We start from the raw sequence: 23905 nt of genomic DNA, 5'->3' as shown, positions 1-23905 counted from the left end.
TGTATTTGTTTGCCAATCACAATCACAATATATAAAATAATCACAGAATAAATGGAAGACAAAGGTAAGCCATAAAGGAAAATATGAACATTTGGCCCTGGAAAAGCTGGTGATGATTTGATTTGTTTAAACAGTTTTTGAGGGTTAGTACTGTAACTTTTCTAAAATGGGAGTGATTCAGGATGGAAGCGAACTCTCAACAGCTCAAATGGCACAGGGTCTCTAATAAAAGTAAGTAAAATCAGTTTCATACTGATGATGATGCGCTCTTTGTGGGTCCACTCTTTCCTTGCAGAGGTCTACTGGACTTCACTTTCTGTGAGGAGCTGTTGATGAAAAACAACAACAATAAGAGACAAACCACAGCAAATACATTAAAAAAATAGAGAATATGAAAATACCAAAAAAACCCGAACGTGGGATAAATATGAGAAGAAGGGCTGCTAGCCATGGTGAAATGAATAGAGTTCCTTTACTTTCTTGCAAAGCTTGTTTTACCTTGTGTGTTTGGTTTGTGGAAATGTCTTCTCATCTTCATCAAGTACTATCACCGTCCTGGCCTGGCGACTCTATAAACATAATTTTGTTTCTTTGACGAAAAACTCACAATACACATGCAAACGTCGTACTTGTACAATAGATCACTAACAAGTTTGACAACGCATATTAAAAAATTGAAAAAAAACCCCTTACCATTCAACTTGAGATACTCAACCAACGAAACATCTAAGAACACACAAGCTTGATGACAATAGCTAGTAAAAAAAAAGCTTATGAAAGAATCTCAAAACGAATGTGCATTTCTCCCTGCAGAGTTTTTTTTTACAATTTTGCCGCCATCTTGGATGAAATAAGTATTCGATAACCACTCGTATTTTGCCGTTTACAGTCGATGAGAATCCGAGTTTTTCCGGAGTAGAGACGTACAGATCACGAGCATGATCAAGCCTCGACGTGATGTGTCGGGTAACGCAAAGTTCCGGAAGCTATGCCTCGTGACGTAATTCCGGTTGTAGAATAATCTATATCCTTTTCGCGGGATCAGTTTCAGCGAGTTTTCACCGAGGAAAGTTTCGATTTCCGAAGCAATTTAGTTTGTGCTTTATTATACATTGTTGGTCGACTCGAGAGTGTGGATTTCACCGATTTTGTCGCATGCTGGCATAACTATCTTACGACCGATCTTTGGCTGTTCTTACCACTGCTAGTTCTACTATGATCAAAAGCAACTCGGGTAGCTGTTGCTATGTTCAAATATTCGTGGCTTTTCTGGCCTTCAGCTCCTTGATGATTAATACCTCAGGTAAGTTTGGGGTTCTATCGATGCTTAAAAAGTTACTTTTATGCCTTATTCTAGCCAAAGGCTCCGTAGTTGATCTCTTTTGTGTTTTCGTTCGGTATGCTTCATGTCTTAGTGTTAACCTAGGCTGATCTACCGTCGGACTCTAACTCGCACAGTAAAAAGCTCTATTGGGTCCACCCTGAAACAGCTGGACACCTCGTATGTTTATGGCGTTTGCGACCTTTGTATTTTATTTCTACGGATTCCAAGGGAATTACCGAGGAATAGGGGTTTAATTGAAGCGCGCGGGTTATACATAGGCACGCGTTAGTGCGTAAAAAAATCTGTAGCCATCGAGTCTATAGCTAATCATGACCATCCAGCCATTTCTGGGTTCAAACTATCAGCTATCTTATCACGAGATCACCCGTTACCGATCAAGCATTCGAAGCCTTCGACTCGGTAGTAAAATCTTTGTTAGGATGTGCTATAATCGCGAGAATTACTGAATTCTAGCGTATTCTCTAATTCCAAATTACATACTGGATCAACTGATATACACATGAAAGTATACACATTAAAGTATCATTCTAGTACAGGGGTCTAGACTCTAGTAAAACTGTCTCAATGGCTTTATACCTGACAGTAAAAGCCCCCCATCCGCATAATTGGCATAAGAAAGCACTAAGCTATTACAGTGTGCCATTATTCGCTTCACACGTCTGTGATTCCTGAACTAGTCATCATTGTTAGGGCTGTCAGTTTGTTTATTTTTCAATTCGACGTGTGTGCTTTCAAGCTTCGAATGTATTTCTACTCTAAATGACCGGCTCTTTTGGAATGATAAAAACGTGATTTCGTGTGATTAATTGTTTATCATTGAAAATCCGTATAAGATGAAAGTTAATGTTATTGTGATATCGGACTAATTTCAGGTCTCGTTTTGTTTACTCTAAGTAAGATGCCTAACTACTGTAAGAGTCACGTCTGAAAACCGAAATATGAGCTGACGGGGGTGAAAAGCACTGGATGTTTCCTCAAGGCACGCGATATCACCTAAGAAATCATCACTTTTTCAATAAACAAATCAGTTTAAGTTCTAGAAGTAGAGTGTATCTCTATACCTCTTTTATATTTCCAAATGCGTTGAAGGAATAACATGACTTTGTGGAAGAAGTTAGAATTACCACATGTGACGTGTGACAATAGAAGGCGCGATTCAAATTAAAAACTGTTCTTAAACAATGAAAGCTTCAGCTATTAAAAATCATGTGAAGTTACAGTGATTGCTGAAAGGAAGAGCTTGTAAGAGCCACTTCAAGATGTCATCGGGGACATAATATAAACGGCTGGAACTGCCAAGCCTCTGAGATTTTTATCTCGAGAAGGAAACCAGACACACCCTAGCAGGAATGGTCATTGTCTTTTCCTTTTCTAGGTTTGATCTGCGTGTAACAAATTGTAAACTAGATAAACTGTTAATAACTAGCTAAATGGGGAACCGAAGTTTTGGGGTTGGAGTGGTGATCTCATTATAATGTGAAATGTGGTAATCTTTTTTGAAGGAAGTACATGGGAGATTATGACAGTGATTTATTACCAGGAACTGATTACGGTGGAGTCCAAATACGGAAGGACGTGGCAAATTCTTTTGCATTCTGCTCATTTAAAGTGATTGTTATGAATAACTAATGTTGCATCGTTTTGGATATCTTTCAAGTCATTTCGACCTCGCTGAATTTGAAGGGTCGTGTTTTGGGACTTGTTTTAACGAGTAGCCACGCCATCGAATGCGCTACGCATGGAGTGGACAACGCATTGAATTCATACCTCTTTTCATTCAAAAAAGCAAGCAAACTATCAAAACATTGTGAGCCCGTAAAGTCGATGCCCTATAAAGTTATTATAATTGTGAATCAAGCGACTTGCACTAAGAAGTCAAGTGACTTTTGGAGTGGCGAATGGCTACGACCGTCACACCAGCAAGCCTCAAGATGGTGAAATGTTTCAATGAAAATAAGCCCTCTCTGAAAGAGAAACAATCAGGCTGGTTCGTAAGCGATGAAAAGGCTACATTGTTGTTGTTATCAGGCGCGTACCCAGGATTGGCCGAGAGGGTGCGCGCAGTCAGGTATTATATGAAAAAAGCACAGTATATGAAGATTGACACTTTTTTGACCGCCAAGGGGAGGGGTAGGGGTGCGCGCGCAACCTGCGCACCCCCCTGTGCACGGGACTGGTTATTTTGCCGTCGAGCCACGCGAGTTTGCCCCCTAAAAATTTCTTAGCGCAAGTCGCCAATTGTTCTCGAATAAACCGTGTCCAGCGGAGAACCCCGAACTTTCACCTAAGAAAGAGCCCAGGCAGGTGGGTGCACGCCGAGCGTGTCATTGGATTAACGCTAGTGACTAGCCGAGCGTGTCATTGGATAAACGCTAGTGACTAGCCGATGATATGGGAAATGTGATACTTTTTCACATGTACAACTCTGTTTGGCGACTAGTCACCCAGCGTTACATGGCGTAACGAAATAAAGGATACTTTTCCTGCCCTTAGAGGCAAAACCATCAACAACCAAACTTGTCCTTAGAGGCAAAACCATCAACAACCAAACTTGTCCTTAGAGGCAAAACCATCAACAACCAAACTTGTCCTTAGAGACAAAACCATCAACAACCAAACTTGTCCTTAGAGGCAAAACCATCAACAACCAAACTTGTCCTTAGAGGCAAAACCATCAACAACCAAACTTGTCCTTAGAGGCAAAACCATCAACAACCAAACTTGTCCTTATAGGCAAAACCATCAACAACCAAACTTGTCCTTATAGGCAAAACCATCAACAACCAAACTTGTCCTTAGAGGCAAAACCATCAACAACCAAACTTGTCCTTAGAGGCAAAACCATCGACAACCAAACTTGTCCTTAGAGGCAAAACCATCAACAACCAAACTTGTCCTTAGAGGCAAAACCATTAACAACCAAACTTGTCCTTAGAGGCAAAACTATCAACAACCCGACATAGAAAAGTTTGTTTGGACAAGCCTATTGCCCCGGACGAGTCGCCATCTACGAAACCTATGTTCAAGAATGTTAATACCTATATTAAGATATTAAGATGGGGGGTGGGGGTCGCAGCCAGAGTACATATAGAGAAGCATAGTATTTGACCATCTTCAAGAATAAAGGCACACTCTGGCGGTGCATCGCGCCCCCTCAACTATCATTCTTCAAAAGGTCTTACTCGTCAACAATATTTAACAATCCTTCTTTTATTTCAGCTGCTCCCTGCCATAAAAACTTCAAAGGCCAACAAAGTGGCATATTTACCAGCCCAAACTATCCTAATGAATCTTACCCTGATGATCAAACTTGTACATGGGCCATAACGGTAGCCCAGGGCCTTATTGTCCGTCTGACCTTCAAGGATTTTCTCACGGAGAGGAACTTCGCTTGCAGCAATGACTATGTCAAGGTATTCGATGGGCCGAGCGAGACGGACACGATGATTGGCAAGTACTGTGGCGGCATGCAACCATTTGATGTCGACTCAAGCTCGAATCAAATGTTTGTCAAATTTGTCTCGGATTCCTCAGTTGGGTTCAGAGGATTTAGAGCGGAGTTCAAAGCAACAGTAAAACGTAAGTATGCAAAAGCTGTGTCATGTGGCGCATGCGTATGTGAAAATTGGAAAGGAAAATTGGACCCTTTGAGCCGCTGTTATGTTTTTCAGCGTAGTGATCTTGCCGATACTAGAAGCGATTTTACAAATGTGGAAGGACGTTTAAGAATATAAGCAGGGGGAAGGAGATGTAAATGGTGCACTAGAAAACTAAGTTATTCCCCATTACTGAAACAAAAGAAAGAAACGAATTAAGCATTTTTGGGAATATTGAAAAATAATGTTTTAATTTATAACATTTCCGTTGCAGAAATTACGACAGATGAACCGTTTGTACCACTTCTTTCCACCACAAAACAATCCTTGACAAGTACTGCACCAACCGACAGTCTTCCAACGCACATCACAGCTACAGGCATGCATCTATCACAAAAACCAGAGACCACTGCAACGGCAACTGCTTCGCCAACCAAAGTGGTTGCTAACGTGCCTAAAACCGTGCTCTCCTTCACAAACCCTCTCGGGAACCACACCGTAGCTGTCGGCTCTTCGCAGAGATTCGTATGCCACGTGAAGGGGACTAGAAAACGTGTACCGATTAAATGGACGTGGAATGGTAGAATCATCAGCGACGATCCAGACCAAATCGATATCTGGAACCGGCCCAAGCGCAAATCCACACTGACGCTCAAGAAAACGAAAAAGGAAGATAGCGGGATGTACGGCTGTCACGCCGGCATAGGGATGATTGGCGTGGATTCCATTCAAATGTACGGATTTTTGAGCGTCAAGGATCCACCAATCATAGTTCTTGGGCCCGCTGATCAGAACGTGGTTACTGGGGATCACGTGACGATGACGTGTACTGTCGGCGGGGATCCTCCTCTCAAGATCAAGTAAGGACTTGCTTAAAGCCACTCCACCCAGGACCGGAGTTATTACCCCACCCCATCTAGGACAGAGGGATTACAGCCCCATCCCACCTAGGACAGGGGGATACAGCCCCACCCCACCTAGGACAGGGGATACAGCCCCACCCCACTTAGGACAAGGGGTTACATCCCCACCCCACTTATGACAAGGGGTTACATCCCCACTTCCGCGACAAAATTGGATAGATGATTAAGAATTTATTGAACAGAACTTCCCTTTAAAAACAGCGCTTTTGAAATCCTTAGCGTCTTCTGATTGTCGTTTCTTTATTCAGGTGGTACATTAATGGAATAGACTCATCCGATCTGGCCACAATGGGCCAAAGTCGCACATCAAAAATAACTTTTCGTGCTGAGCAGACTGTGAAGGTGGAATGCCTGGTGTACAACGACCTCGGCAGGAGCTCTGCCAAGGCCACTGCGAGCGTACAACGTCGTAAGTGATTTGGTGGAGAACTCTGATGATGCCGGCTTGATAAATACTGAAAATAATAAGCTCAATTTTCTAACCATCTTTGTTTTCTTTTTTCAATCTTTTATTAAACTTGTTTTTTTATTGAATCTGCAAATTTACTTTTGCTTCTTTTAAATGAATTTCAATGAAGGAAATGGCGTGAGAATTGTTGTAGACGGGTGAATATGTGAATCTATGTATATTGGTTGCTTGTTGGCTTATGTAACCATTTTCCCAGGAATGCCAGTGACCACGCGAAACATGGTTCCGCGAAAAGCACTTATCACCATAGCGACTCTAAACCAGACGGCGGGCATCGGGGCCAATGTCACGCTAAGGTGCTCGGCCACCGGCACGCCGCCCATGAAAATAAGGTGAATAACGTTGTTGGAATTGTAATCCGTCATTCAAAATAATTCTTACTTTTACATCCGAGTTATGTAAATTCAGCGAGTGGCTTAGCTGCGTATTTACTCGGAGATGGTTGAGTGAAGGTTCCATTGTCCTGGATATATTAAAGCCGCATTGTCACCAGTTTACTTTCGGTCGATTGCGTAACAATCGCGAAAAATAACGCGAAAAATATTTCAAAAAATGTAAAAACAGTGTGTCTATTGAAAGTTTCTTCGGGGATGTGACTGATAATTTAGAGCGGATGGCCTGTTTAATAGCGCGGATTCTAACAGATAAGTAAACTGGAGACAATGCGGCTTATCGACGTCATTACTTTGCTTCGTATTGCAGATGGTTTATTGACGGGCGCTACTACGATGGTGAGCAGAACAGAGGTAGAGAGAGCATGTACACGTCATCCTTTACGTTCACCGTCAACAAGGAATACACAGAGGTTAAATGTTTGGCCCAGAACCCGTACGGCATTGACAATAGGTCTGGCGTAATACGCCCCTCAGAGGGTAAGTAGATCTACACGGTTTATGGGCATATCCCCAGGTTGATACGCCCCTCAGAGGGTGGGCTATATGGAGTATGGAGAAATCCCCAGGGTGATACCGTCCTTTTTCACGCAGATATGGAGGCAGTATCCCAAAGCCCCTGGGATCAGTTCATGCCTGGCAAGAGCTTGTTCTACATTCTGGTCGTCTGCGCACTGGCCACGCTCGTACTCGTCCTGCTAGGCGTGGTGTGCATCAGGCGACAGAGGGCGAGTAGCCGCTACAAGCCGCCGACCCCGGTCAGCCTGGAACAGCTGACGAAGAACCCGATGTTCGAGAGAAATAGCACAAGCTCTTACATCAACCCGAAGCTAGAGAGATGGGAGTTATACAGAAACAATATCGAGTTCGTTAAAGACCTAGATGATGGTAAGAGCAAGTCGTGTTAGTTTCATTCATGCTGTTTCATTTCCCTGCTAGTAAAAGTAGGATTCTGGATTCTGGGAACGAAATTGCTATAGACTTTATTCGCGTTTAAAATATTAAAACACCATTCTCATTTCCGTGCAATTTTACGTTACTCATCCTTTAAGCGTGTTTGGTACAACAACTGCAATTTTTCAGGTTATTTTTCGCGCAATGCAAATGTTGCGCTAGAAATTCTATGCTTGCCGTAATCTCCCTGGTCTCCAAGCTTAGCCATGTGTGCAACGAGGGAAATTCTGCGTTTGCTGTAATAAAACAGTCTTCGTCAGTCCGATGTACTTTTGGTGTGTTACTTGTTCTATTTCGTTTGCAGGTCCACTAAGCAGGCTTTTCCTTGGTAACATGGCACCCTTGTCCCGTGGGGAACAAGACGTCATGGTGATGGTCAAGGTGCGCAAGGAATCCGTCCCCAGCCAGGAGATCAAGGATGCTTTCGAAGAGGAAGCCTTAGTTCTGACAACATACGATCACCCCAATGTTCAGAGTTTGCTTGGAGTGTGTGTGATTGGGAGACCTCTTTGCCTTGTGCTTGAGTACTCAGACCGCGGAGATCTTAACCAGTTCCTGCGAGATTGTGGCTGTAGTCATTACATTATTCGTGAACGGCCTTCTTCTGCCATCGATCCAGACTCTAACAAACTGTCCCACCTGGATCAGTTATGCATTGCTAAACAGATAGCCGCCGGTATGGAGTATTTAGCGAGCAGGGGATACATTCACAAACAGCTCTGCACAAAGAGCTGCATAATCAGTAAGAATATGATTGTGAAGATTGCAAACCTTGGAGTAAGTGATGCAGGCCCCAACACAAGTTACTACCACCTTAATACTATACAAAAATCCAAGTACCCAGTTCGCTGGCTCCCGCTAGAGACCATTCACAATGGGATTTTTGATGACAACACGGACATCTGGTCCTACGGGATCATGCTATGGGAGGTGTACTCATATGGGATGACGCCATACTATGGTATGAATAACGAGGAAGTTATAAGCCTGGTAAGAGATGGGGATATTCTCCCAAAGCCAAAGGAGTGTCCACGAGAGATGTACAGCCTAATGCAAGATTGCTGGAGTTTGGTTCCTCATGAAAGACCAAGGTTTAGATACCTGCACCAAAAGATTGGTGCTCTCTTCACTGGTGTTGCTGTATGAGTGTGTTATGTTTAACGCTTATAAAGACAATGATTAAATACCATAATAACCATCTTTAATGATGGTTAATGATGTGGCGAAGAGGTAGATAGTGTGGCCTATTGCTGCATGTGTCGATACAAACAAAATGGACTGCTGCTTCAGTATGAAACCAATTTTTGCGACTGAGATCTCCAACCAAGTAGAGTACTGTAACTAAAGCACATTGGAGATCTTTATTAGTACATTTTGATTCAAAGTTCTTTTTGCTTAATACCTAAAAAAAATCCAGGATAATAATGAAATAAGGCATGCCCACAAAAGCTGTAAAGTGATAAAGCTACTGACAGTAGCTGTAAACTGATAAAGCTACTGACAGTAGCTGTAAACTGATAATGGTGATAGCCTCTTGAAAAACAGGAGGAAACGGTTCCTCAAAAATGAGGTCTGTGTGTTATATAGTGGGTGAGGTCTGTTGTTTACAAAGTTCTATGCAGTGGTGGCTTTTGTTTTAAATTTTGAAATTGTTGAGTTGTTGGGTAATCAGAAAGTAATAGTATACTTAACTTGAAAAAAATATAAACAATTTTAACTACAATGTACAAAATGTCACACTATTTTAGAGTAATACTGCCAAGTTATTTTGAAAGCTGTGCATGTAAAACAGCTTGTAGAGCAATTTAGAAAACTACTGCAAATCTATCATTTGTACAGTGATAGTGAGAAACAAGAAAATATTTATAGATACAAAGTTCATATTTGCATAAAAATGGGCAAAATTTTAAAATAAATGTCATTTAGTATATTTTATTATGAATTCTATTGTTAGAGACCTACCACTGTGTAGAGGATGTACCTTGCTCACTCAAAAATGACTCAAAGTTTGATGTTACGATACACAAAGCAAAATATTTTAAAATATATAATAGATATATATAATATTTCTAAAAGGCCAAAATACACCCCCTAGTATCTCTGATACAAAGTAGCATGTCATACAATAAAGTACAGTGAATTATTAGCGACAATTATAACAATATTTGTTCCGGCCCCTTTAAGCACTACAGCACTGTTTTGAGTGACAAATAATGAATAGATTTAGGCACTGCCTGAAGCCGAGCTGAAGACAAAACTTTGCTTAGGTTCGTTCCATAATTTTTCTACTACACCACTACTTGTGACACAAGCGATGGCATTACACATCACATGATATCTCCTTGAATTCCCTTCATACCTAATGAAACTTTTATGACATTTTTTAAGTTTGGTTGTCTGATGACCAAAGGGGGTTTGTATACAATATTTAAAAACTTCCACCCCTGTAACTGCATAATTCCTCAATGTCCAACTGGGACTGGGGAACACAATTTTCTTTTAAACAACAAGCACAAGGACATTGCAATGCAGTAGTTACTTCACCATTGGCCTTACCAAAATAATCAACCCTTTTATTCATGGAAACTTTAATTTACGGGTAAATACGTTATTGACTTGGCTTTTATGTCACTATACTCTTGATAACTGACCATAATAGCACAATTCCTAATAAAATGAGCACAGACATCAATGAGTACAGACATCAACGAGCACAGACATCAATGAGCACAGGCATCAACGATTACAGACATCAATAAGCACTGTCATCTATTACCTGTAGCCATGTTAGCTACATACTGCCTATAGGCCTCTGTGACATATACTAACAACAACAGCAGAATGAGGGCATCGTCCAATAATCCTAGTATACCAAACACAGATTCTGGTATGATATCAAGAGGAGAGATGAAATACAGGGCTGCAGCAAAGAAGCACAAGATTATACGCATACGCAGGACCCACACAAGGCCTCCTACAGAGAACAGCTCACTGAACAGTTGCCGCAGGAGGGTGGGTAGATCACGAAGGTGCTCCATAACCTGAAGAGAAAAAGTCAAACGTCAAAACTGGCAACTGAGAATCATGAGAAAGTGAGATTTAAGCTCTTTACCGATCTTGGCAGGCCAGAGAATCTTCTATTGTACTCATTGATTTCCCCCCGCCATTGGTGGGAATCATCTGAAGAGCTCTCCTCAGAAGAAAAATTAGCAAAAAGCAAGTTGACCTGTGAAGCAGACAATGAATGCAGAGTTACTTGTGCATAAAATAGAATAATAAAACATTGCCAACCTCTTGTTAAGGGACTTTCTACTTCTTTTTGCTCTAGAGAAGCTTTCCCTGGCTATTTTTGTAGGTTTAGGAATGATTGGGGTTGACTTGTGTGCCTAGATTTGATACCAAGGCAGTCCAAGATAAATTATGTAGTATAGAGTGCAAAACAGTGCCATAGTGTCCCCCCCCCCCCTTTTTTAAAGAAATGACCAGTAAGGGGCGTGGCTGTGCCCTCTAGTTTTATTACTAGTGCAAAAATTATATGTTACCTGTTGTCGACAAACAGGGCACTGTACTGCTCCTAGCCATCTGCCATGCCTCCAGTATGTAATAATACATGGTGCTGATTAAAAAATAGAAGCATAGTTACATACTTTTTACTTTTCTACTTTTAACAGTTACAGCCTACCCCTCACAATTTGAGGGCTATTGATGGGAGAATTGAATTGGGAATCGCCAAACAACTTCCACTAGATGTGTTGCTTCCAAATTGTTTAGAAATTTTTTTTTTAATATCGCCTTCAATGACAACCGCTGCAATGAGGTTGACCATGGACTAATATCTGGTTTTTGTAATATAAACTTGTTCAAATAAGAAATAATGTGTAACACACTTATAATGATCATTTGCAAGCCATTATCTGTTTCTATTTCTATTTCTAAGACCTCTAACAGATGTATCACCGCAATAAACAAATCAATAAACAGACGGTTGAGTCTTTTATTTCATGGGGTCTTGTGATATTAATTGAATCAGTTGGTATAAGGAATCCTGAATTTAGCCTAAAATAAATTAAAGAGGACAATACAAAACGTTTCCTTTTGAGGTTCTGTTCATTCTCAGGGTCTGAACGTACCCACCAAGAGCCACCAAAAACAGCCTACCTATAGCCCCCTCCCCCCCCCCCCCCCCTTTCCTTCACAGCAAATCCTGACATCTAAGGTAAATGAGCTCTACGTCTTGTGAATCCTCAGCTAAATAGCCATTGCCTCCATTTATATCAATTTTCAATTAGATTTCTCCCCAGCCCCTGAGATATCCGAATGATGACGTACACAATACAAAGACTATTATGGTAGAGATGTATATATCGCTTACCGCAGAATTCGTGACCACAGTTTGTCATTGTGAGAAATCTAGCGTCTGTTATACATACAGGGCATTGCCTGTCATTAGAGAAAGCTCTTGGTGGCTCGGGGGCCTGTATTTCGTCCCTCTCATTATTGTCTTGCTCTGTCCCTCCGGTCCCGATACCTAACCAGTCTCGCGCAAGCCGGACTTGCTCCGCTTGTAGCGGGTGGATATTCAGCATTCGAAAGTGACTATTGTATATCAAACTTACTATCGCGATAAGAATAAGTGTTGTAACAAGCGCTAGAAGCACTTCGTCTCCTATCCCCTCGATTATAGAGCCCCTTGCATGGTGTAGGGAAAAGATACTGTAAACGTTAGACGCCATGATGGAAATCTGCCCGAAAGAATATCGACTGGTGAACTAAATCGTACCAATGCACCGTTTTTCTTATTCTAAGCAATCAGACAATGTAGATGTATACAACCTCAGTACTGGTTTCACTTGTGCCTAAATTCTGGCATCAATGTTTCTTTGAAAAACCTCTTCCCATAGTATTTTCGGAAAGTGTTTCCGAACTATTATCGACCGATATTAGCCAGACACATATTACGGTCAGCGGTTTTCAAATAGCACATTTTTAGATGAAAATCTGATGAAATTTTCCTGACTTCATTTCATCTTCCGTTCATATGGGTTCACAAAGCCTCGAAAAACTGCTTCTAGAGGAAGTAGAGAAAAATGGGGGAGTTGATACTTTTGAACTCGCTCGGGAATTTGGCAAAGATCACCAAATTATCGTAGGCCTGGTTAAGAGTATTCAGTCTGCTGGCGAGGTGAGATGTCGGAGCTTGATGAGTGTCAATTGCACTTGTTTTCAGATATATTTAACATTATCATCTAAGGATCAGTCTTAAGATATTAAGGTCGAAATGTCCTAATGAGAAAGACTACATTGTATACAATTAGAAAATACCTTTTTTTTAGGATGATAACGCACAATAAGATATGTGTGGAATTGTTTTATGAATAGATCCTGTGCCTTACACCCCATCATAATGACAATAATGGTAATTATGATTTAGCAACAGAATGTCATGATCACCCCATGATGAACAAATTAGCCCAAGCTATAAAGAATTATGACTTTAAGACTTTAACCCCTGTACTCCTGGGTACTTTTGAGCAACATTGTAAGAAAAACAGACTGAAAACAGAAACCTCCCCCCCTATTTCAAGTCCAACACTACCAGTTAAGCTAAGCTACCGCTGACCCAAGACGGTATGCCTTGAAGTTTCCAACAATGCACTGCGGTGCCTTTTCTTTCTAGCGACGGCACTGCTACAGCCTGTTGCTTACAACAGTTTTGCTTGTAATTTGCTTAAAAATTACAGCTTTTTCACATCTGGAGAGTGCCTTAGGACATCATGAAGTCTTTTTGGGCATAATTAATGCTGTGCTTATGGATGTTTGCACGCTGAGGTTGATTCAATGAGATAATTCCTTGTCTGGGCTTCACCAAGTGAGAAAGGAATTTTCTGGTGAATGGCCTCATACTCTCCAATGTGGGCCATCTTTGCTGCCCAACCTTATTCAAAAATTGTTTTCAGGCTTATTCTGGGTTCCTTGGACTTGGAAATGTTTTGTTTGGCTTCGGGGCAAAGAGATTTATAAAAAAAACTGTTATGATTATGGGGGAGGAGATTGCCCGCCTGTCTGTCAAGGTGTTTCCAAGAAAATTGTAAGGGCTGTGCCCTATGTTCCGCATGATAATTTTTAAATCTAGTCATTTTTTTTCTTCATAATTTCATATAGATTACAATCAATTTACATGTATTTATATATATATATATATTTATTTATTTAGCTTTATCAGTAAGAATCTACAATTTTAAATTTTTAATAATCAGTATAATTTTTATAATTTTATCTTTTTTTTTGTGTCCCCCAATTAGTAGGGGTTTTATCCCCGGCTAGAGGTTGTTTATGACACTTTAATAAAGTTTCTATCTATCTACTCCCATGATGCAGCGCAGGCATGCAAAACAGGCTAAACATGGTGACTCGCTTCTAATGGAGGTTCTAGCACTGATTATTGTGACTGAATGCTTTAAAATGGGACCTGACGGAGCGCAATAAAGGTATCTATTGGTGACTTGATCTGTGTTTGCTTGTCTCTATTTTTAGTTCGGAATTTTTTTGGTAAGAAATGTTTCTAAGTTTTTAAGCATTTGTTTACGAATTGGTCAGAAATTAAGGTTGATATTTTGACAAAAGAGTCAATTCTATTACATTGCTTAGAAGCGCTTTTGAAGGTTGTCTATGCCTTGGATGAATCTATGAGTATCCGGGTCTGGTGATGTTTAGTTTGCATTTTTGACGTTTTGGAGTTGGGCCTATATTTTACAGGCGTCTCAGGGCGTTATGGCAATGAAAGACTTAAGACATGGTCTGCTATCATAAGCAGAACACAATCTTAACAAGCTTTTTTGTGTAGCTAGCAGATCATATCAGTATTATTCTCTTCCCTTTCTCCCTTCTTATCTTGTGATCATGATCATTATTTTCAAAAATCCAGAAAAGAGAACAGTTGAAGAAAACTGGGTCCTGTTTAAAACCTCATTGTCTACTGGGATATCTCAGTTTATTCCACAAAAATCTTCACGCCCAAAATATAAATTACCATGGATTAATACCAACATCAAAAGAGAAATGCGCAAGAAAGATCGTATGCATAAAAAAGCCATTAAGTCCAAAAATCAACAACACTGGGAGGCTTTCAAGCGTCAGCGTAATCTGGTTTCAAAGCTCATCAAAGACTCCCATAATGATTATCTTAATAACATCATAGGCAATAGCTTAAAAGATAATCCCAAAAAGTTTTGGTCTTATGTAAGGAGTAGCAAATCAGAGTCTATTGGCATCCCGCCTTTAAAGAACAATGATTCCTCTGTTTCTGTGACAGACGCACATAAAGCTGAAACTCTTAATACTTTTTTCCATTCAGTATTTACACAAGAACAACTACCAACACCTGTTCTTGGAAATTCACCATATTCATCAATTCCAGATCTTCACATTTCTGCTGAAGGAGTCTGTAAGCAATTATCTGAATTAAATCCCAAGAAGGCATGCGGGCCCGTCGAAATTCCTGCAAATGTTCTGAAAGAAGTTTCCCAATCAATATCACATTGGCTAGCATTCATTTTTCAACAATCTTTCGACTGCAACAAGATTCCATCTGATTGGTCAAATGCTTTAATCACAGCGATTCACAAGAAGGGTTTGAAATCTGAGCCAGCCAATTATCGACCCATTTCATTAACTTCTATTTGCTGTAAAATAATGGAACACATCATTCTCAGCCATATGGCCAAACACTTGTCATCTCATAATATCCTTATCAACCAACAACATGGATTTAGGGAAAAATTTTCCTGTGAAACTCAACTAATCTCTGCAATTCATGACTGGGCAAAAACTATTAATTTTCGTGGCCAAACTGATGTTTTATTATTAGACTTCTCAAAGGCCTTTGATTCCGTCCCGCACCAACAACTGCTCATTAAACTTGATTTTTATGGCATCAGAGGTAATATGCTCAATTGGATCAAAGCATTTGTATCAAACCGCAAACAAAGTGTTTCAGTCAATGGTACTGTTTCTTCATCCAAGTCTGTAGTGTCTGGCGTGCCTCAGGGCTCTGTTTTGGGCCCAGTGTTATTCCTATTGTTTATTAATGACATTTCAACATCTATACAATCTAACCTTCGTCTATTCGCAGATGACTGTGTATTATATAGAGAGGTAGCTTCATTACAGGACTGTCAAGCTTTACAACAAGACCTCGATCGTTTATCTGTGTGGTCAAAAACTTGGCAACTTAAATTCAATGTTTCTAAATGTTATCATTTAGGAATTACTCGAAAGAAAATACCTGTTAAGTTTACTTACTCCATGGATGGAAAATGTATAACCCAAGCATCTTCTACCCCCTACTTAGGAGTAACCATCGCTGATAATCTATCATGGAACGAACACTGTGATAACATCTGCAAAAAGGCAAATTCTACCCTTGGCCTTTTGAAACGCATTCTATCTGGTTGTTCTCCTGAAGTAAAAGACTCTGCCTATAGAACACTTGTTCGTCCTAAATTAGAATATGCCACCAGTGCATGGAATCCATATACACAATGTAATATAAACAAGATTGAGATGATTCAACGACGTGCAGCAAGATTTGTTTTCAATGATTACTCACGCTATAGTAGTGTTTCTCCTATGATCAACTCACTAGGATGGGAATCCTTGGAACAACGTAGGCAATTAAATCAAGCACATATGTTCTATAAAATCTACAATGGCCTTGTTGGTATATCTTTTCCACCCGAAGTAACACCTATCACAAGAGTCTCAAGACAACCCAACTGCGCGCCCTTCCATCAACTTGTAACATTGAATGACACTTATAAATATTCATTTTACCCAAGAACTATAAGAACTTGGAACAGTATAAATTTATCTACAATCCCAGATTCGTTAGCTAAGTTCAAGGACAGTTTATTATTAAAAGTCCAAACCAATTAATAATACCTATTCATATATATATGCATGAAAAGATATATTTATTTTTATTTAACATTTATATTAACAATTAACATATTTTTTTACTAGTTTCTGATCTTTAGGGTGCATGCCATGGATGCATGGAGCGGCTGCCAATCTAGCGGGAGTTGGCTCAAGGGTGAGGCAAAGATTCTTTGTTTCGCGCCTGGGTTGATTCTTGTTGGTTGGCTATTTCATGCATTTATGGCATTCACTCTATTGATGATAATTTTAATTTCATGTATATATAATTAATTATTTAATTTTATCAAATATCTAATTTCAATAATTTTCAAGTAATATATATTTATGCTTCATTTTAAATTTAACCTAAATTATTTCTCCGATGGCCGATAATTATTATTATTATATTTTTCTTTTGTATTTACATATTGTATTTTCTTTTTCAACTCCTAGTATAGTCTTAACTGTTTTTTAGGAGTATAACTATTAAAGATTAAAGATTAAAGATTAAAGATTCACCATTCATCATTGTTATCATCATCTTCAACGGTGTTTAGTTTTCAACAGTTATTGTACATACTCTGTATCCTGACAAGCCCTTGCTTTTGCTATTGCTTCAGCTGATCAATACAGAGCAAAGACAAGTTCAGAGTCTTGTACTAACTGATGAAGGGAACCAGATAGCAGAGAATGGAAGCCATGAAGCTTGGGTATTTGATGCCATACCAGAGGGGGGAATGCCACAATCCAATATAAAGGTAGGCTACATAGGTAATAGATTGACTGTGCAGTGAATTTGCCCTTAGGAGGGGAGAGGGGGGGGGGGGGCGAAAGATGATTGATATCAGTCGATAGGTGCTGACTAACAAATAATGAGAAGTCTGCTCCCTTAGGAGGGGAGAGGGGGACAGAAAGAGGGTTTATATCAGTCGATAGGTGATGACTTCTTTCACCTAATGGCACTTCTGGATTATGTATGTGGAAGGGCTTCAGCCCATTCTTGCCCATGTTAGAAATATAAACTGTTAAAACATGTTTTTTTTTTTTGCTGTGTGCTACTTATTATGGCCCATATTAGAAATATAAACTGTTATAACATGTTTTTTTTGCTGTGTGCTACTTGTTATGGCCCATATTAGAAATATAAACTGTTATAACATGTTTTTTTTGCTGTGTGCTACTTATGGCCCATATTAGAAATATAAACTGTTAAATCCCCTGATGAGTGGGCAACCACGAAACAGACCTGTAGGGAAACCTATGTAGTTTGTATTTTTCTCAAACCAACACTATACACCGCTCTACTTTCGAGTATTGAGCACTTTCTATGAAAGCCTTCAACCATCATTTTAAACTGTTATAACATGTTTTTTTTTGCTGTGTGCTACTTATGGCCCATGTTAGAAATATAAACTGTTATAACATGTTTTTTTGCTGTGTGCTACTTATGGCCCATGTTAGAAATATAAACTGTTATAACATGTTTTTTTTGCTGTGTGCTACTTATGGCCCATATTAGAAATATAAACTGTTATAACATGTTTTTTTTGCTATGTGCTACTTATGGCCCATATTAGAAATATAAACTGTTAAAACATGTTTTTTTTGGCTGTGTGCTACTTATGGCCCATATTAGAAATATAAACTGTTATAACATGTTTTTTTGGCTGTGCTACTTATTATGGCCCATATTAGAAATATAAACTGTTATAACATGTTTTTTTGGCTGTGTGCTACTTATGGCCCATATTAGAAATATAAACTGTTATAACATGTTTTTTTTATGTGTGCTACTCATTTTCTTGTCTTTTGATAGAGTCTTGGTGAGCATGCTAACATTGGTTTTAGTAAAGCTATGTCTTCCGGGTGGTTACGTATTGATAAACAAGCTGAGGGAGGTCCTAGAGTCTTTAAAAAGGTACTGAGTTTAATCTTTTAAGGTACCAATGAATCTAGGTATATTTTGATGCTAGATGTTTAAATTGTGTATTATCCATTATTTTTCACAGGTTGAAAAAATAGACGATAGTGTACAGCTTATGCTTCTTAAAGTTCTTAATCATGATTATAATGATATACCTGAAGCTAAAATAAAAGAATTGAAAAAGAGAAAGCTAGTCACAACACAGTAAGTAATTATTTTCATCTTAAAAAAAAATTGTAAATTAATCTTAACAATTTAAATCAATTTATATCCAAAAGGTGTCAATATACTTAGTGATGTAGCACTCACAATGTGTTTGCTTTTAGGGTGATCAAAAGCTTTTATGTGACAAAAGGCAAAGCTTTTAGCTTGTCAGTACAAAGACTAGAGGCTGATCTAACAGCAGATATGTTGCTTAGGTATGTTAATGCTCTTTTTGTTAATTATGTTCCACAACAAAGAATTCAAGCCCCAAACTGCAATGTTTCACTAACCCTATAGTGTAATATTATCATGTTTCACTAACCCTGTTTTAGTAATATCATGTTTCACTAACCCTGTTTTAGTAATACCATGTTAAACTAACCCGGTCTTAGTAATACTATGTTTAAGTAACCCTGTTTTTATAATATCATGTTTCACTAACCCTGTTTTAGTAATACCATGTTTAACTAATCCTGTTTTAGTAATATCATGTTTCACTAACCCTGTTTTAGTAATACCATGTTAAACTAACCCTGTTTTAGTAACATCATGTTTAACTAACCCTGTTTTAGTAATACCATGTTTAACTAACCCTGTATAGTAATACCATGTTTAACTAACCCTGTTTTAGTAATACCATGTTTAACTAACCCTGTTTTGGTAATACCATGTTTAACTAATCCTGTTTTAGTAACATCATGTTTCACTAACCCTGTTTTTTAGTAATACCATGTTTAACTAACCCTGTTTTAGTAATACTATGTTTAACTAACCCTGTTTCAGTAATACCATGTTTCACTAACCCTGTTTTTTCAGTAATACCATGTTTAACTAACCCTGTTTTAGTAATACTATGTTTAACTAACCCTGTTTTAGTAATACCATGTTTAACTAACCCTGTATAGTGATACCATGTTTAACTAAGCCTGTTTTAGTAATACCATGTTTAACTAACCCTGTTTTAGTAATACTATGTTTAACTAACCCTGTTTTAGTAATACCATGTTTTACTAACCCTGTATAGTAATACCCATGTTTCACTAACCCTGTATAGTAATACCATGTTTAACTAACCCTGTATAGTAATACCATGTTTTACTAACCCTGTATACTAATATCATGTTTAACTAACCCTGTTTTAGTAATACTATGTTTAACTAACCCTGTATAGTAATACCATGTTTAACTAACCCTGTATACTAATATCATGTTTAACTAACCCTGTTTTAGTAGTACTATGTTTAACTAACCCTGTTTTAGTAATACTATGTTTAACTAACCCTGTATACTAATACCATGCTTCACTGACCCTGTTCCATTGCTAGTGGCTCCTGGAGAGACAAGGAGTTCAAGGCGTACAATTTTGATGCACTCGGTACACCTGTAACATCTGGTCATCTCCACCCACTCATGAAAGTCAGAGCTCAGTTCAGGCAGATTTTTCTTGAAATGGGGTAAGTGAGAATTTAATATAATGCATTTTTACCCGTCCTCAGTTTCTGGATCTACCTCTGAGCCATGTTGTTCTGTTTGTACTGACACGTGTTCTGTTTGATTTCAGATTTACAGAAATGGCTACCAATAACTTTATAGAGAGCTCCTTCTGGAATTTTGATTCTTTGTTCCAGCCACAGCAGCACCCTGCCCGAGACGCTCATGACACTTTCTTCATATCAGGCAAGTTACTTGCCTTGCAGGGTGGCTGTGCCCTTTATTATATCATATATATTATGAGGCAGGATTCCTAATCTGTTTGTTTATTTATCTGTTTCTAGATCCAAAGTTTGCTAAGCTGGGTGAAGTGCCCCAGTCCTATGTTGAAGATGTCAAGAGAGTTCATGAACAAGGAGGCTATGGATCTCAGGGGTTAATATCATTATGTAATATTAAAGTTTTCATCATCATAGGGGTCGGCCTGATACTATAATTCTGATCATATGCTCAATTGCTATGTTCTCTGTTCAAGTTACCAGTATGAGTGGAAGACAGAGGAAGCCAAGAAGAACTTACTAAGAACACATACAACTGCTGTGAGTGCGCGCATGCTCTACAAGCTTGGACAACAGGTACATGCCGTTATTTGATCATGAACGAAGGATGATACTTATTATTATAATGGTGTTATTAGTTTTATGAAGTTATCATGTAGTTATTTGCTATATTATATTTTTGCCTAGGAGAAATTCACTCCTGCAAAATTCTTCTCCATTGACCGAGTGTTCCGAAATGAGACCCTTGACGCTACTCATCTGGCAGAGTTTCACCAGATCGAGGGATTGGTTGCAGATCGCAATCTGACACTTGGTGACCTGATTGGCACTTTGCATCAGTTTTTTAGAAAGTTAGGTGTGTATATATTATGTTAATTCTATATTGTTTTTTTGTAATCTTTATTTTATCAAAACAAAGGAAAATTGATGTTTCCTGATGTTTTTCAGGTATCACAAAATTGCGCTTCAAGCCAGCTTACAACCCATACACAGAGCCTAGTATGGAGGTGTTCAGCTACCATGAAGGTGAGCAAAGAACTAGTTGGTAGGGTACAGGGTTAAGGTGTTGAGAATGAAGGCTGCTTTCCGAGGTGATAATGTGACTCTCCCTCTTTCTACCTTTTCCACACATACTACTCTTTTGGGCACAAGATAACAGTTGGGATTTCATCCATATCGTGTACCCAAATTCCGACAATATCTCCGGATATGGGAACTCTGAACACCATTTATGCCTACAGGACTGAAAAAGTGGGTTGAGGTCGGTAACTCAGGGGTGTTCCGGCCTGAAATGTTGAGACCAATGGGATTACCTGATGACGTCTCTGTGATAGCATGGGGGCTATCACTTGAAAGGTTAGTAAAATGCTAGGGATTGTTTCAAGTATTGGAAATGCCCTCTAACCATTATAGTCAGGATTTGAACTGTAAGTTTGGGCTAAAGTCCTCTTCTATATTCAGTTTCTTTTACAATCAACTTCTATATATGCGTTTATATGCCTGCTAAGCAGGTGGATTCACCTTAAACTCAACAATATTATTATATTACAAGCCGTCTCTGATGTGGAAACTAACTCAGAGGGTTAATCAACAATATTATTATATTGCAAGCCGTCTCTGATGTGGAAACTAACTCAGAAGGTTAATCTTTTAAAACTGCACTTCATGAGCCACAGAAATGCACTGGCACAAATTTTCGACAGACAGGTGATGTCTGCATTTACAACGATGTATGGCAACAATACACACAACAACTAAAGTCAACAATACACACACAGCAACTAAAGCCAACAATACACACACAACAACTAAAAGCCAGCAAAATATACACAACAACTAAGGCCAGTGCAATACACACAGAATAATTAAAGTCAACAATACACACACAACAACTACTTAAAGCCAGCGATACACACACAACAACTAATGCCAAAAATACACACAACAACCATAGCCAACAAAATACACACAAGAACTAAAGCCAGCAAAACACACACAACAACTTATGCCAACAATACACACAACAACTAATGCCAACAAAATACACACAACAACTAATGCCAGCAATACACACACAACAACTAAAGCCAACAATACACACACAACAACTAAAGCCACCAATACACACACAACAACTAAAGCCAACAATACACACACAACAACTAAAGCCAACAATACACACACAACAACTAATGCCAACAATACACACACAAGAACTAAAGCCAGCAAAATACACACAAGAACTAAAGCCAGCGCAATACACACAGAATAACTAATGGCAACAATACACACACAACAACTAATGCCAACAATACACACACAACAACTAAAGCCAACAATACACACACAACAACTAATGCCAGCAAAAAACACACGAACTAATGCCAACAATACACACACAACAACTACTTAAAGCCAGCGATACACACACAACAACTAATGCCAATAATACACAGACAAGAACTAAAGCCAACAATACACACACAACTAATGCCAACAAAACACACACAACAACTAAAGCCAACAATACGCACACAACAACTAATGCCAACAAAACACACACAATAACTAAAGCCAGCAAAATACACACAACAACTACTGCCAACAATACACAGACAAGAACTAAAGCCAACAATACACACACAACAACTAAAGCCAACAAAACAGACACAACAACTAAAGCCAACAATACGCACACAACAACTAATGCCAAGAATACACACACAACAACTAAAGGCAACAATACACACACAACAACTAAAGCCAGCAAAATACACACAAGAACATTTTTTTGTGTTGCCTCCCACACCGCTGATCGTTGAAATTGGGTTTTAGTTAATTAATGTTTTTATTTTTATGTATTTATTGTTTCACTTTATGTAGACCCACGATGATCAAATATGGGATCTCCAATATCCGGGACCTGATTGGACACAAGGTTGACCTTGACATGGTGTACCGCAATCCTATTTGCCTACTGGAAGGCTAGGAATGGAATGGAAGGCAAAGGAGCGAGGAATAGAATAAAATATGTACATTACTAAATACTATTAATAAATGCTGTCAAAGCTAGACTAGCTGTTTGTTTGTTTATTGCGCGCTCCTACGCACAATATTACAATACACAACAATCAGACAAAGGTTTTGTCATATCGCGTGATCTCAAAAAGATAAGGGGCAGCGCGCGATATACCGTAAGGCCATATAAAATACAGTATTAGCTGGTTCAATGCAATTATAATCAGCTCAAGGCAGGCACAAATTTGTTGGTGTCAAAGTCACCAAATACGTTTGCTGATGTGGTCTTCGATCTGAGGTCACGCGCGGAAAGTGGCGACTAACAAGTAGAAGCAGGTGGGTCTACTCGTTACTACGTTGGGGACTGCGCTCGGGAAGCTGTATCTGAATTGTCTGATTGCATGAGCCATTTTTCTCGCGCGAAAAAGGTTAGTGCACGAATTCTCTGATTGGCCAAAGATCGCGGGCATACATATTTTACGTTATTCCTTAGTGAGTATCCGTCAGTAGTATAGCTTCAATTCAAATAACTTGCTATCTGAGCACCAATTTGGCTTTCACAGTCAACACTCCACTGCCTCTGCCTTGATAGATAGTAGAAATAGCTGGTATGTCAATATGGACAGAAAATTATTTAATATGGTTGTGTTTTAGGATCTCATTATTACAATCAT

At 39.0% G+C, this 23905-nt stretch overlaps 4 protein-coding genes across 4 annotated transcripts in view; 2 read left to right on the top strand and 2 right to left on the bottom strand.

The window, feature by feature from the left end:
• Positions 1-1010, bottom strand: part of LOC5505826 (putative ferric-chelate reductase 1) — a 50402-nt gene extending 49392 nt beyond the window's left edge. The window contains exons 1-3 of the transcript XR_007313317.1: positions 694-1010; positions 499-569; positions 254-326 (exon numbers count right to left, since the gene is read on the bottom strand). The gene's annotated coding sequence lies outside the window, so the exon portion shown is untranslated. The remainder of the gene's footprint in view (positions 1-253; positions 327-498; positions 570-693) is intronic.
• A 41-nt stretch (positions 1011-1051) lies between these two features.
• On the top strand, positions 1052-9609 carry LOC5505820 (fibroblast growth factor receptor 4). The gene is made up of 8 exons (XM_032374172.2): positions 1052-1303; positions 4565-4924; positions 5216-5801; positions 6113-6273; positions 6530-6665; positions 7036-7205; positions 7320-7613; positions 7984-9609. Exons 1-8 carry the CDS (start codon positions 1216-1218, stop codon positions 8823-8825), a joined length of 2637 nt encoding a protein of 878 aa, XP_032230063.1. The 5' UTR covers positions 1052-1215; the 3' UTR covers positions 8826-9609.
• Positions 9584-12609, bottom strand: LOC5505823 (E3 ubiquitin-protein ligase RNF170). The gene is made up of 4 exons (XM_032374174.2): positions 12052-12609; positions 11222-11295; positions 10792-10905; positions 9584-10720 (listed from the first exon to the last, which is right to left on the bottom strand). Exons 1-4 carry the CDS (start codon positions 12410-12412, stop codon positions 10445-10447), a joined length of 825 nt encoding a protein of 274 aa, XP_032230065.1. The 5' UTR covers positions 12413-12609; the 3' UTR covers positions 9584-10444.
• A 42-nt stretch (positions 12610-12651) lies between these two features.
• On the top strand, positions 12652-23287 carry LOC5505838 (phenylalanine--tRNA ligase alpha subunit). Its single transcript, XM_001626530.3, has 13 exons — positions 12652-12861; positions 17216-17353; positions 18412-18513; positions 18605-18723; positions 18846-18938; positions 20049-20177; positions 20285-20400; positions 20499-20589; positions 20690-20789; positions 20901-21069; positions 21162-21239; positions 21455-21569; positions 23097-23287. The coding sequence occupies exons 1-13, from the start codon at positions 12718-12720 to the stop codon at positions 23200-23202; spliced, it is 1500 nt and encodes a 499-aa protein (XP_001626580.1). The 5' UTR covers positions 12652-12717; the 3' UTR covers positions 23203-23287.
• Positions 23288-23905: the final 618 nt, after the last annotated feature.

The sequence above is a fragment of the Nematostella vectensis genome, chromosome 1, assembly GCF_932526225.1.
Source record: "Nematostella vectensis chromosome 1, jaNemVect1.1, whole genome shotgun sequence".
Taxonomy (NCBI): Eukaryota; Metazoa; Cnidaria; class Anthozoa; order Actiniaria; family Edwardsiidae; genus Nematostella; species Nematostella vectensis.
The sequence above is the reverse complement of the archived record's forward strand: the minus strand, read 5'-3'. Positions and strand labels throughout refer to the sequence as shown.

Coding starts and splice junctions, on each gene's coding strand:
- LOC5505823 (XM_032374174.2), bottom strand. CDS start 12,412: ATGGCGTCTAACGTTTACAGTATCTTTTCCCTACACCATGCAAGGGGC. Junction 11,296..12,051: donor CTGTGGTCACGAATTCTGCG/GTAAGCGATATA, acceptor TTTTTTAATCAG/CACCATGTATTATTACATAC. Junction 10,721..10,791: donor TCTCTGGCCTGCCAAGATCG/GTAAAGAGCTTA, acceptor TTTTCTCTTCAG/GTTATGGAGCACCTTCGTGA.
- LOC5505820 (XM_032374172.2), top strand. CDS start 1,216: ATGATCAAAAGCAACTCGGGTAGCTGTTGCTATGTTCAAATATTCGTG. Junction 6,666..7,035: donor ACGCCGCCCATGAAAATAAG/GTGAATAACGTT, acceptor TTCGTATTGCAG/ATGGTTTATTGACGGGCGCT. Junction 7,206..7,319: donor CGTAATACGCCCCTCAGAGG/GTAAGTAGATCT, acceptor TTTTTCACGCAG/ATATGGAGGCAGTATCCCAA.
- LOC5505838 (XM_001626530.3), top strand. CDS start 12,718: ATGGGTTCACAAAGCCTCGAAAAACTGCTTCTAGAGGAAGTAGAGAAA. Junction 20,401..20,498: donor TGACACTTTCTTCATATCAG/GCAAGTTACTTG, acceptor ATCTGTTTCTAG/ATCCAAAGTTTGCTAAGCTG. Junction 20,790..20,900: donor TCTACAAGCTTGGACAACAG/GTACATGCCGTT, acceptor ATTTTTGCCTAG/GAGAAATTCACTCCTGCAAA.